A 14329-nucleotide genomic window follows, 5' to 3' on the forward strand; every position below is an offset into this window, starting at 1 on the left:
TGCAGCTTAACGGAAAGCAATTTGTGCTGTAACACTGTGATGACAGGGTCAGAATCTGGCTTGAACAAATTGAAAGCATGGATTTATTCTGCTTTGTATCAACAGTTCAGGCTGACGATGGTGTAATGTGTGGGAGATATTTTCTTGGTACAATCTGTGTCACAAAGCTAAAAATCATCTCAGACTGGTTTCTTGAACATGACAATAAATTTATTGTACCTAAATGGCCTCCACACTCACCAAATCTCAATCCAATAGAGCACCTTTGGGATATATTGGATGTGAAATGTAGTGGAGATTTACATCCTGAATGTGGAGCAGAAAAATCTGAAGCAACTGTGTGATTCAATCATCTCAATATGGATCAACACCTCAACGGAATGGTACAAAGAAATAAGGCAGCTCTGAAGGCAAAAGGGGGGACGCAACTAATGAAGTGGCCAGTGGCTATATTTTCGCTGTTTAAAAACGGCCACACTGAATATGACATCCACATCTTAAACAACGCTGATGATGAACTTCTGGCCATACCTGCAGTATGTTGAGCGATCTTCTCATGTCACCTGTTGATAAGGTCACGATAGCCTTCATTCCATCTGGCGTGATGTCAATACTGTCACAAAAAGTAATGACATAATCAACTATTTTTAAATCATATCAAAGTTAAATTAAAACTTGCGACGTGAACACATAACTGATGACATTTAATAACTAGAGCGATCAAAAAGAATTCCAAGTCCATTCATTAATTTCTTCCATCTCAGGTTGCATGTAGCAATAAATGTGAAACAATGAGAAAATTCATTTCCTATTGTGGTATTTGTTGGTTTTTCAGGGCCTGGTACAGTTGAGAGGCCAGGGTTGATGTTGCACCCCGATTTAAACTGTTTTCAAACACACACACAGAGAAGCCCTAAACTTCTAAACATTACCCAACAGAAACGTAACATAAGAACAAAGACTCTGGATTTCAAACAATCTTTAATGTGGTTGGTATTATGTTTGTCTCTATTAAAATTAAACTACCATAAAAATTAGAGAATGCTCACTTACAAGGAAATGAACAAAATTATAAATTCAGCAGGGGATCAAATAATTATTTCTCTCACTATACGCAGATTGGCGGAGCCCAGGGAGGCCAACAGGTACAAATACATGTGGCAAGTTCATTAGCAATTCTGGGAATAATTCAATGAGATGTAAAAAAACAACAACAACAGTAAGTGGAGAGAAAGCATTCACACATTAACTCACTTCTCCTGCTGGATAACGTGCTCCAACCGAGGGATCATCTGGTCTGGCGAAAGCGGACCAAAGCGGAACCTGGTGCAGCGAGATTGCAGGGCGGGGATGATCTTGGAAAGGTAGTTGCAAATGAGACAGAATCGAGTGTTTTCTGTGAACTTCTCAATGACTGAGACAGAGAGCAAGGGTGGGATGAAAGCAGGGAAACAAGTTTAAAATGTAAATTCTGGCAACATCTTAGTAAATACAAAAACTCCACTTTTTTGAATAATCTATCCTAAGGACTTGCTTAATGTTGCTAAGATTGTGCAGGACACTCGTAAACCACCTCACTGAGAATTTAGAATTGACAGACAGACAATATCATCCACTCTTCCTTCATCATGCATCTATTTAGAAATATAAAACGGCACTGAGCAGCAATAGATGCTTTATAAATGAAATATGGAAACATTATTAGAAAAACACAGGTTGGACTAAATTTACAAAATATCTCACAGTTAAATTCAATAATTATTTCCACTCTTCTGCAAAGTAAAGCTTTTTAAATAAATATCCAGGTTTAAAAGTAGATACACTGTAAGTCAGCAGCAGCCAAATTGCCTGCTCACTGAGCCGTGTGCCTCACAGTGGGTAATGCCTGAACGAACAGATGGCTTACCTCGACGCAATGCATTCTGGGCATCCTGGGTCATGGCATCGGCCTCGTCCAGTATCACCAACTTGAAGCCCTTCCTGAAGGACAAGATATATAAAAAAAAGCAAAGGCAGCAGCTTACATTTCCATTGCACTTCTTAACTGCACATAAAAGTATTGAGAACACTTATTTCTGGTCAAAATCTCTACAAGTGTTTTAGTCTTACTTGAAGATGGTCCTGGTGCTGGCAAAACTCAGAATGGGACCTCGTACTACATCAATACCTCTGTCATCAGATGCATTGAGCTATAAACCAAAATTAGTTATATTTTAATGTAAAATGGCAGAGTTACAAGTTCAAAAACCTTTACAATTCAGCAAACCCAAATCTTCTAATGAGGAGTTGTAACATACCTCCAACACCATAGAGTTGAACTCCTTCTCTTTGTACAGCTGCCTGGCAGAAGCGAGTATGGTTGAGGTTTTTCCTGTTCCAGGTGGGCCATAGAACAAAAGGTGTGGAAGCTTGTCCTCACTGATAAACCTTTGGACTGGAAATAAAAAGAACAAATGAAAATCAGTTTAAATACAAGTAACCAACAATTCTATAACAATCCACATATGCACCCCCCTTGAATAGTTCTATAAATTTGAAACATAAAAGTTTTAAGCCAGCTGACTCAGTACCATGACTCATTAATGACAGTGACGGTATAACCACAGTAAACAAGCTCAAGAGTCAAAAACACTGGCAGATAGCATTGAGTTTATCAGTTTATTACGTTTTAAAAGTAGTTTGATTATCCATAAGTGTCATGTTATACAGTTTTATAGTATTGTTATTCTGGCAGTCCACATACTTACTAGTGCTCAGAATATCTTTGTGTGAAATCAGATCATCAAGTCTCTGTGGTCTGTATTTTTCAACCCTGAAACAGGAAAACGCACACACACGCATTCATACTTGCAATAACTACTGCGTTTACAGCAAGGCAAATAAGCAACCTCGAAAGAATTTTAAAGAAAATTATTGAAACGTTTACGGACACATATGATAAGCGCTGACAAACGTTGACATATCACATTACATATGGCCACTTTTTAGTTCCGCATCCATATTTTTCGTAACATCACCCTTTATTATAAACAAAACGTCAACCTTACAGTACTTTCACCGCAGTCAGAAGCTGCAGGTTTTCGGTTAACCTGTTGCTGAAGTGGCACCATGTTAATGCTTGATGGACTGATAAGATTTACGTAAGCCGAACTGAAGACAAGCTAATTTCCTTCCATGTTACAACTATGCGTAATAACTAACGTCATTTATTATATGTATATAAAGCTAGCAATTCACAGAATGCATCAGTCTACTCAGTGCAGCGAGCAGCTAGCTTGACAGTAGGCATGTTAGCTAGCTAGCAATAACTTTTTGAACCATTCTGTGATAAACAGCGACTTTCAGCTCACCATGGTAAATTTCTGGTCTGTAGCGGCGCTTTACTTGTAGAAGCCATGTATCCTACCAAGCATGAATATTACGCCAAGCGGAGCAAAAGGGTTCCAGAGTTTAAGCCACTGCGATTACTACTGTTGATGGCCCTGTTTGGCGCGCTCCGCAAACAAAACGTACGTCACACGTCACCACGTACAACCAATGGAATCACATTGTCATTTTCATGGGCGGAGTATCGGTGACTCGTTCTCTGCTGTAAAAAAATAATAATAACGGGATTTAGAAATTGTAACAATAAAAAATACACAATATCAAACATCATAACAACGAAGATATATATCTCCTCTTTCATTTTTAAATATTGTCTCTCCCATTTTGAACAATTCCTTTCCCTAATCAGTGAAAATTAAAATCAAACTCAGGAGTAGGTTTTTTTCCCAACAGCAAGAACTACAAGTCTTTAAAGTCCTAATCACCAAAATAAAAGAAAAAAAGTGTTCTGGCTATCTTGATTTTTTAAATAAAAGTCACGTGTCACTAAACGTCTTGTTAAATTAAAAAAAAAGAAAGTCTACACCTTTCCTTCTTAGATGTAGTTTGTTCACTTTTATACGACACTGACATCTAAATCTCATTATAGTTTATCTTTGTAAGTGTTAATATTTAAGCATCTTAACACATGACAAAGAGTGTCACAAATGTTTTCTACATGTTTTTGCATTTATTTTCTGTTCTGGTAATGGTGCTGACAATAAAATACACATATCTGTCCATATGTCAAAAAAGTGCAGTGTGCCCATATATTTATCTAGAGCCTGAATTTGAAATATCACCTAACCTATACTTTACACGACAGGTTTCTCTGAAACATTTTCTTGATCATCATAGGTTAGTGAAAAAAAGTTGTGAGCAGTAAAGTACACAAGATTTTGTTTACCATCTCCTATCTCTTTAATCAGCTTGACTTCTCAGATTTGTTGCTGGCAACCTCCAAAGCATCTTGATTCCCAGGCTGCATTATACTGCATCAGTCAAGGATAACAATTTAATATCACAGCCTGCATTTTGACAGCATTCAATCCTTAATGTTTGGTTTATTTTTTTTCCCTGCAACTGCTGTTTTTGAACAATCCAGTTTCTATTTGTAATGTCTGCGTTATAACCTATATTCTAACTGAGGAGCCTCACTGTGATCAAGATCTCTTCTGCAAATTAAACCTGAGCACAGAGGAAGAAGAAATGAGATAAGGCACACAATAAAAAACAGAAGATTCTACTCACATACAAACATCAACAGGCATAGTACAGAGTTGTCTCACTAGGCCAAAATTAAATGTCTCACATGAATCAGTGGAAAATAATATTTGTTTTTCCATTTAACTTTAAAGCATATTTAAATCATTCTCTAGAAATATTTTGAAGGGGTGTGTGTGGCTGTGGACTGCAGGCTATATACGTGTGCACACAGCATGAGCCTGTAGTAAACTAATAGATATCATACATATTCAGTAAAAGGACATCTTTGTTTCAAACATGTAAAAAGGGATAGTTTTGTCTCTAACTCTAGCCTGGCGTTTCAAGCATAGTAAGCTCTCTACTCTGCTCTGTAATCTCGCGAGAACGGCCCCTCACGGTGGTGCCTGGGCGATGCGATGCTGTTGCTGTGGGTTTGATTGACAGGAAACATGTCGGTGTGGTGGGAGAGAACCGGGATGCAGCTGCTGCCTAGGGAGACAGGGAGTACCTGCATCCAGTCCGCACATCAGCACCTTTAAAACCAGCAGGCTTTTCCCCGATGCGTCTACTTATGGTGCGCTGAACAGCTTCTTCTTGTTCTTTTCTTTTTTCCCCCCCCAAACATACATTTGAAAGAAGTGGAACCCAATGGATGCAGACCGCGTAGTCCCGCTTGGTATCTTCATACTGTGTTTGATTTAGCCCACAACCAGAGACACCTTGATGAAACAGCAGGAACTACGAGGACTGTTGTTGCAATGGAGTCGATTCTCTCACGGCTCAAAGCCCGTCTCTAAACCTTCAACATCTCGTTTCATGGCGTTTTGCAGGTTGCTCCGTTCCGTGGGTTTCACCACGCTCTTTTCCTGAATAATCATCAATATTTTTACTCCCTTGTTTTTGAATTAATTCATTCCTTTTTTGTTAAGTGCAACGGAAAAATAACGTCCACTGTTCACAAAACTATGAACGAGGAGATGACAAAAAGCGAGGAGCAGCATCTTAGTTTGCAGAAAGCCTTGCAGCAGTGCGAGTTGGTGCAAAATATGATAGACATAAGCATTTCTAGTTTGGAGGGTTTACGGACCAAATGTGCCACATCCAACGACTTGACACAAAAAGAGATACGAACGCTTGAGGTAAGCACCCTTTGAGCGGAATCATCGGATTTCTGCTGTGCATCTACATTCAAATCAATACGGGGGGGTGGGGGGCTGCCGCCGTTTGTTATTTATTTCAAGGCCACTATGCATAATTTTTATGTGTCTTTTCTACGGCAGACTGCTTTTCTGCTGCCACTGCATAAATATATAATGATTTCAGCTAAAGCCCACTGCTATCTGTTTTGTGCAGTGCAATAAATCAAGAGGCCACGGGGCTGCAGTGGGCTGTTATAGACTTGCGCATTCTGCAGGTGGCGGGGAGAGAAGGTGGCTCTTCTCCACCAGAATAATATCTGAGGCAGCCGAGGCCTATAGGCAGCCCGTGTTTACAATCCATTAGCAATATGCCAGCCTGCGCATCTGTTCTCGCAGCCAGGCCCTGCCGTTATGCAAGGCTGGCAGATTACTGAAATTGTTACAAAATATCGTTATCCGTTAATTGGCCCGTGGGGTATTCCGTAAATTGCGTTACGTAATGGTCATGTTGTGTGTTGAGATATCAGGCTGCCCTTTTTGAGACTACTTAGACCAGTCGAACAAACCCCTGTTACAGGACATAAAGATGCAATAAAGTGCGATAAGCTCACTGAAAACTCACTATAGCCTATTGAGCACTGCAGACAGGCGTTTAGGGCCTGTAAGAATGTTATTGTGATGTCTCATGAGATTGAAACAAATACCATTAAGTGATAAGGTCTCCATAAACTCACCACTGAGTCTTTGTGTGCGCCATCAACAGACTTTAAGTCCTAGTGGGAAAATAATTAAGATACTATGTTAACAAAATACCAAGAAATCACTTGTGAGTGGCACATACTTAATCTCATCCCCACAGGAATACGAGACTGTGCATAACACATAAACACATTGCAAAGTATTGATGTCTGAGCTGTTAAACGGAGTTTGCAAGTGCTGGACAGGGGACAGGAATGTAATCCAAATGAAGAGATAACTAAATATATAAAGTGCAAATGCTCTGCCAGCAATGAGCAGGCTACACTGTGAAGATAAATGTTCACTATGTTCCCTGCATGCTTTGCAAGGCGTTTTGGATTACTAGTTATAAGCATTATGGGGGTATTATTTTTATTTCACCAGTAAAATTAGCCTGACAAATTTTTGTGAATGGATTTATCAGAATGGTTTTATTGATTGTGTCATAGTTTGACCTATTTCTCCAAACTTAAGAAGGGTAGGGATATCCTTTTAATTTGCCTAAACCAAAAGTTAGGATATACCCAAGCTATGTGTTCAGTTCTTTTCAGAAAATTTTGACATACATTATTAGCATGTTTGTAGCAACTGTGCTGCATGGCTAATACCTGTATAAAACGGACACGTTGGTTGAAGGAAAAATAATCTTCTCTCAGTAGCTGAGTTAAAGGATTGTATTTGGAGTGCGAGGAGCACCGCTTTCTCTGTCATTTTAAAATTATGCTTAACTTCAGTCTTCCACAGGTTGTTAGACAGGTTGTTACATTACAAAGACAGAGGTTTTTCATATTGACACTGAATTTGAGAGACATTATCCTTTAATACAAGAGTTTTCAAAGTGCAGCTTGCTGTAAAGCATGCACAAACTTACATTCCCACCTTAAAGGGATCTTGCAAATTTTTAAACATTACTGGTGCTACACACTATTTTCATGCTGTTGCTTTGTTAGTGTAGTTTGTATCACTTGTTCTACTCAACAGGAATGTAACAAGCAACAGGGGTAGTGTAAGCCATTTCTGCATGGCGTTGTAATCCAAGGTAAATTTAGGCTAAAAAAAAAGACAAGAAGGTGGTTACAATGCAGGTTCAAAACATTCATGACTTATTATTCTGTTTGAACTTTGAAGCAAACATTGATCTGTGGAAACATTTCTTCACAATTTTACTGAACACCTAGAACCCTTTACTAGCTTCAATGGAATAAGCCAATCAGAGTTAGCATTTTGAATTTTCAGCAAAAGCTTTGAATAAAAGGAAGTCGCTATCAGTTTTTTATCATTCAAAACTAGGATGAACATTGGAACATAGGAAATCATGGTTGCTGACTTTATAAAGTTTTTAAACCTGAGTCATATTTAAATTGCTCAGCAGAGTTATAGGGAAATTATTATTGATTAAAGTAACATTGATAGCCTTTTCAGTCCATTAAAGCTCTGTCTGTATACATCAACTTCGGAGAAAGAATTTCTACTTCTTTAGCTCATTACACTCAACTATCAGTGGTTGTTGTCACTCCCTTGTTTGCTACAGCCAGAATGTCACACATACATCTTTGGTTAATATACAGTATGATTATGGATCAAGTTTTCCTGTTGTCCAGCAATAAAAAGTTAGTCTCGTAGATGGTTCATCAATTACTGATGGAGGTAACACATTACAAACTAATACTTTTCTGCAATCACATGATAGTCATTACTGTTCCTAAATTCACCAATTTGGATATAGTTAACAAACAATTATGTCACTGACTTTAATCAGGATAAGTGGATAATAAAAAATAACCAAAAGTATTTTTTCATAAGTTCTTGTACAACAGCCTTGGTGTATGTAGGAGATAGAAGAAAAATATCAATGTGACCTGTAGCTTTTGATAGGGAAAGATTAGAGATCATGTGTATGTCCTCTATAGGACAAAAATTTGGGTTGTTATTTGGCTATGTTTTCAAAAGTTTAACATTATACTGTGACCTGTAGTACATAACTGATTTTTAAGTAAGAGCTCTGATGCCAGGTTCAATCTAGGCTTAGTTTAGGGTTGTTTTCTCTTTTTCCATATTAAGTCATAGAACTCGATAGTGGTGATGTCTGGAAGCTTTAAATGAATCGGTTAAAGTAAGTAGTATAGTACAAATTCAGCAGTTTGACAGCCACGAGTTGTAAGTCTGTGTAGATATTTTGGTTTAATGTTGTTGTTGTTTTTTAACAGAAATTGAATGAATTAGAAAGAAAGACTTTATCATCAGTAAGAAATTATTGCAAATAAAGGGAAACACACTTTTTTTTTGCGTTATTTCAGAAAGTTAGTGAAGTGAAGTTAGTGAAGTTAGTGAAGTGAGAACTGTGTGAGCTTCCTCAGATATTCTGAGAATGAATCTATTTCAGTCAAATGAAACTAAGTTTGGTCTGTAGATAGGCAAGAATCTTCAACAACGTTTTGATTTCCCATCACATCGTTAGAAACATAAAGCTTTAAGCCTGTATACCATCACTTGTTGAGACTCATTTATTGTAGTGCAAACTATGTGATGACGCCATTTCTCAAATACACTGATCATATATTCTTGCTTCATATTCTAAAAAATGTTGTTTTTATACCTTGGGACATGGTCATTATGTATAATATTAATTATATATATATTATTATTAAGATAATATACATAACCCAACATATGACAATACTGACTAATAATATCAGCCAAGTAATTTTTCAGCAAGGCTCTATTTTCTACTTTTTAAAATGAAGGGTGATGCACGCTTGTTAGCATGCCACACAATTACATTTTGCATTTCAACTAGTAGAAATTAGGTCACTAGTGTTATCCATCAATGTTCAAATGTACCAGATGAAAAAAACATTTTAACTTGTTTGTCTGAACATGAAATGTAGCATCAGCTGTTTATTTTTTTTCCTTCAGAGGTGGAACCATGGTGTTTTTATAGAGTCAGATGATTAAATGTTATGAAGAACAGTTCAAGCACTGTAGCTTAGAAGGATAAAGACGTCATTAGGCTTGAAGCAAACTGTGTCACACCAAGTGTTGACCAGGCGCAACAGAATGAGTATTTATACCTGTTGCAAATGACCACAGAAGACTCTTTTTACCGTGTCAAACTGTATTTCCACTTAATGCTGCCAAACAAAAGGAAAAGGAGGACAGTGTGTCAGAGATGTTATTATCTTTTAAGGTGATAATTCAAACTTGTATGTCCACAGTTGCAAAAAGATGCTTGTATACATTTTTTCCACTTGGAGAAATCTTTCTTTCCACCTGCATCTACCACATAGACTTCTGCAGTTTAAGCTCACTGTTACAGCCCGCATGTTGTGTGGGTATGTCCTGTTTGCCCCACACATTTAACTGCCACCCATTTCTCTTGAGGTGCCAGTGCACAGCTGTCTCTACTCAGGAATGAGCCTCACCACAGTATAAAAGCAGGTGTAGCGCTACTCAGTCTCAGTCTAGGCCAGTTTCAGTGGTGTGGTGTGGACAGGCTAGAACTGCTAGTGAATAGCTGTGTTTCTTGGATGGCAGAGGATTGTGTGCTTTAACAGTATTTGTCAGTTTAGTGGTGTGCTTGACCTACTGGTAAGTAGCTAGTGTCCTCTTTCAATAGCTTTCTTTCTTTTCTTTAAAAAAACCCCCAAAAAACAAAAAACTCATGTTTGAAAATTCTTTTTTATTTTATTTTTTGTTACTCAACTCATCCCCTAGCCTCTTTTTAGGGATGCAACACTCCCTTTTTGGTGTGCACCCCCCACCCCCCCCCCCCCAAAAAGAAAAGAAATAACTATAGTCTATATCCTTCATTTGTGTTCCTGTTTTTTCACTGTGTCTGTTAATACAACAAGAATGGCTCTATTCTTATAATTTATTTTTTTATGCATATATATATATATTTTCCTTAGACATAGAATGGTTGAAAATGTACTACAGTTTGCCAGTGGGCTAAATTCAGCATTACAAGTTCAGCAATTTTGCATAAAAAAAAAAAAGTCTGAAATTGCACCACTCTTTCTTATGCAGTTGAATATGCTTAAATTATAGTGCTTGGCATTTATAATGCTGGAAAGTACTGGACTCTAGTTAAGGAGATTAGATAAAGCTGGTGTGGAAGTTACACTCTGCTGTAACTTCATCAAGTGTTCTAGTTCATCTGGATTAACGGTATAGCAGTTGTGAAGAGATCAGTGCAGCTCATGTCTCTAATGGGAATAGCATGATATAGGCTCATCTGATTAAAGAGCACTTCATTTTAGCAGCTATGTTGGTTTAGTCGTTTTAGCCAAAATTATATTGCTTTCGAAAAATTCTGTTTTACCACAGCTGATCATTATAGTTTAGAGGCCTCTGCTGTGCAGCTATCTGGTGCTATCATATATCAGCTAGTGTTTTTAAAAAAAATAAATAAATAAAATAAAAAGAGAGAAAAGAAAACAAAACCCCGCCAGCTTTATGAAGCTTAAAGAATGTTAGTTTATGCTAATGCGAGCAGCTTGCTTCACTTCAGAAACTAATTCAGTAAAGCTGATGGTAGCTATTGTAAACCTTATGACCTTTCCAATCTGAGCCTTAGCGATGCACTGATGTCCAGGTACTTTGAAAATATAAGCAGCACTAACAGAAGATTTAAACTTGTTTAGCAATATGTGCAGAAAGCAGACAGAAGGGGGGAAAAAGAGAAGTGTTAAAATCCAAGATAATTTTCAGTTTGTGGCGTGCTATTGTTAGTCCGCTAGACCAAGTAGCTTATGCTTGTGCACCTGCTGTACAGTATGCTGTCCATTCTTGTTATTAGTTTAGTTTGCCAAATGTGCTCAGACTGCGACTTTATGATAGTTATGAGTCTTTGTAATATTTTAAATAATAAGCCAGAAACATTAAAGAGATGTAACAAGGTGTATTGAGGGTCCTGCTTGAATGCACAAACTAAACAAAACTCTTCATTTTGAACAATAAATCTTACACTGTAGAGTTAAATAGTTATATTTTCTCTTACTGTTTTGTTACCTAGCTGTATGTGGATTCACTAACAACCAGTACCCCTCACCAAAATCAAACTGAGTATTTCTAGTGGTGATAATGCATTTGTGACAGCACAAGGTTATGAAATAGTTTAATTAGTGCTTTGGCCCTTAAACTCACTATTCCCACTATAGTTAGGGCAGCCAAAAGTTGTCACCAACACCACCTTGGGATTTTCACCCAAGGAAATGAGTAAAAACACCAGTGAGGTACACGGGTTCATTCCACTAAAGAGGAGACAGGAGATGTGGTTCAACAATGCAAAACTTTCCATTAATTTTTTTCTTTAAAAAGGAAAAAAGACATTTTTAAAATACTACACATTCAACCATGCAGGGAATCGGGGTTAGGAGTGTTCAGGAATGAGGCTCACCAACAGAGGAGAATAGTCAACATGAAGGGGAGACAGACTCAACAAATAAAAATGAACATAAGTGGATCACCTCAGGCACTTGTGAACATGCAGTCAATCGTGAAGGGAACCCGCACCAACCACACACAACACAGGAACAAGCCCCTCCATCATCTTCAGCTCTCAGCCTGGACACAAAGGGAATGAAATCAGAGCAAAATTGAGTATTTTGGTCTAAATAACCCAAAATGTGATGTCCACATAGGTGGACACCAGGTCCCAGGAGGTTAAAGTAACTTTAAATAAGCAAAATGTTTTAACAACAAAACAAAAAATACACAAGTTAAATAATGCAGGATCAAATAAACATAATCCAAAGCTAACCCCACTTCAGACATGTACACACACATTAAAATTATTAGGGCCCCAATTAAGGGGTTGCAAAGCGGTGCGCAAAGCAACGCTGAATGCAGCTGACCCAAACGATGCCAATGAACAAAACAGAGAAACAAAATAGCAGGGCATCCTGCAGAGCGGCACCAGCTTATCTGAAAAATGACAAATTGCTTTTAATAAATCGGCAATTTAAATTCAAAGCCAAATGCAGAGGAAAGGGCAGCTTATATACCAGACCTGCTGAACTACTCCACCTCGACAGGAGAGGAGCACTTCCTGACCCAGTGGCAACAGATGGCACAACATCCCAGTAACTTCTACCGTGCAAGCAGTACTTTGAAATGTTGGTAGTTTTTGGACCAAAAAACTACCAACACTATATTATGCTTGCCTGGGGAGTAGTGGTAAACTTCACACCACAAACAGGAGATGCCACAAGCAAGAGACTTTTAAGTTCACAGCTTCTGTGGAACAGGCAGAATGTACATGCTGCAGTGGACCTATACACATGCAGCAGGCGGACAAAGACGCCAGGTAATGTGACCATCGGTGGACCATAAACAAGCAGGTGACAGAGCCTCCTTATATACAGCGGCACTGCCAGCAATAAATCAGCAGATTCAAAACGGGCATAATTAATCATCGAGAGCAGGCTTAAATCATCCTGCTACACATGCGAGAAAGGGTAATTTCATGCAATGCTCTGACTTGATTTTCCTGACATTGCCTAGAGTTTGTGTACATTACCTAAAAGAAGTCACGTTACATTATACTTCCAGTCCATCTGATATACTTGTTTCTAGTCTCAGATTGGACAAAATTAGGGATAAATATATCAGAGACAGCCCAGCTTGAATGTTTTGGAGACAAAATTAGAGGCAAGGCTGAGATGATTTTGACATGTGCAGAGGAGAGGCAGCTGATATGTTGGACAAAGGATGTTGAAGATGACACTCCCAGGCAGGAAAAGAGGAAGACCACAGAGAAGATTTGTAGATTATGTGAAGTCGAACACGCGCAGGTTGGCGTGACAGAGGAGGATGCTAGAGATAGGAGAAGATGGAAGCAAATGATTGGGTGTGGTGGCCCTAAAGGGAGCAGTCAAAAGAAGAAGCTGGTTCAAGTCAAACCTTAATTTTAGATTAATAATGAGATATATCAGTGTTGAGTATTAATCATATAATATCTGTTTAAAGAGATTATTTAAAAAGCAAAGTTCGGGTAAAGCTGATGGGATGTTATTAGATTAGCATGTGTTTACAACCAAAATATTGATCACAGCAGAGTATAGCCTATACTGCATCCCAAGGGGAACAATAATTAATAAATAAATAATACATCTATTATTCACAGAAATTTCTCAGCCTAGGTCAAAGTGGAAATGAATGACAGCTCAACAAACTCGCATTCAAGATTCCAACACATGGGATAATGTTTTCAATGATATGCACTTTGATCTCAGTTTAATTGATTCTGTCTGTCCTATGCGATTCTCTGGCACACCTAGGCCTGTTTGCCCCCCCCCTTTTTTTTTTTAAATTGTGCTGGTTCATTGGTTACTTAACGCTGCTGTATGTTGTTCAAAAATAAGCTCACCAACTTATTGATATATTTTCTGACATACAGTAAACTATTAACTGATTTAGCCAGGGTACATGTGTGTTTCTTTGTAAGTGTGGACTGTTCAGTTTCTTTATCAGGCAGTGTTAGCAGCCGTGGGCAGCTGCTGTAGGGTTTTCTGCATTCAGAGGTGACTTGCTGGTCCCTCCTCCACTGGTTTCTACTTTGGTATGCACTGATGTAGGACAGAACTCTCTAATTTCTAGCAGTCATTTTGTAGGTGTACTTTTGGAATGGGGCCATCTACATGCATCACCCTTAAGTCTTCAAGCATCACGTCACCCACTGTTTCAGCTCGAAACTGCGTAGTAACAAAGATGCTTGTATGTCCCGCTTTCAGTGGTGTGAGGCTTTATGCAGCCCGATAGAGTCAGAACAAAGTGTCTCACAGCAGAGTCTGGAATGAGGGAAAATATCTCATTCCAGAGATGTTTGCATCTAAATGATTATTCTTTTCTTTATTTTGCACTTTCCTTTGACCTTCAAG

At 38.3% G+C, this 14329-nt stretch overlaps 2 protein-coding genes across 4 annotated transcripts in view; one reads left to right on the forward strand and one right to left on the reverse strand.

Moving 5' to 3' along the window:
• Window positions 1–3589, reverse strand: part of rfc5 (replication factor C (activator 1) 5) — a 7014-nt gene extending 3425 nt beyond the window's left edge. The window contains exons 1-7 of the mRNA XM_005743060.2: window positions 3351–3589; window positions 2748–2812; window positions 2298–2434; window positions 2110–2189; window positions 1907–1980; window positions 1255–1414; window positions 532–613 (exon numbers count right to left, since the gene is read on the reverse strand). Coding sequence (XP_005743117.1) covers window positions 532–613; window positions 1255–1414; window positions 1907–1980; window positions 2110–2189; window positions 2298–2434; window positions 2748–2812; window positions 3351–3397 — 645 coding nt within the window. The 5' untranslated portion in view covers window positions 3398–3589. The remainder of the gene's footprint in view (window positions 1–531; window positions 614–1254; window positions 1415–1906; window positions 1981–2109; window positions 2190–2297; window positions 2435–2747; window positions 2813–3350) is intronic.
• A 1374-nt stretch (window positions 3590–4963) lies between these two features.
• Window positions 4964–14329, forward strand: part of ksr2 (kinase suppressor of ras 2) — a 108913-nt gene continuing 99547 nt past the window's right edge. For all 3 annotated transcript variants that reach the window (XM_005743061.2, XM_013913349.1, XM_013913350.1), the window contains exon 1: window positions 4964–5711. In XM_005743061.2, coding sequence (XP_005743118.1) covers window positions 5538–5711 — 174 coding nt within the window. In that variant the 5' untranslated portion in view covers window positions 4964–5537. The remainder of the gene's footprint in view (window positions 5712–14329) is intronic.

This window comes from Pundamilia nyererei, unplaced genomic scaffold (genome assembly GCF_000239375.1).
Source record: "Pundamilia nyererei isolate P.nyererei 1_Seehausen unplaced genomic scaffold, PunNye1.0 scaffold00127, whole genome shotgun sequence".
Taxonomy (NCBI): Eukaryota; Metazoa; Chordata; class Actinopteri; order Cichliformes; family Cichlidae; genus Pundamilia; species Pundamilia nyererei.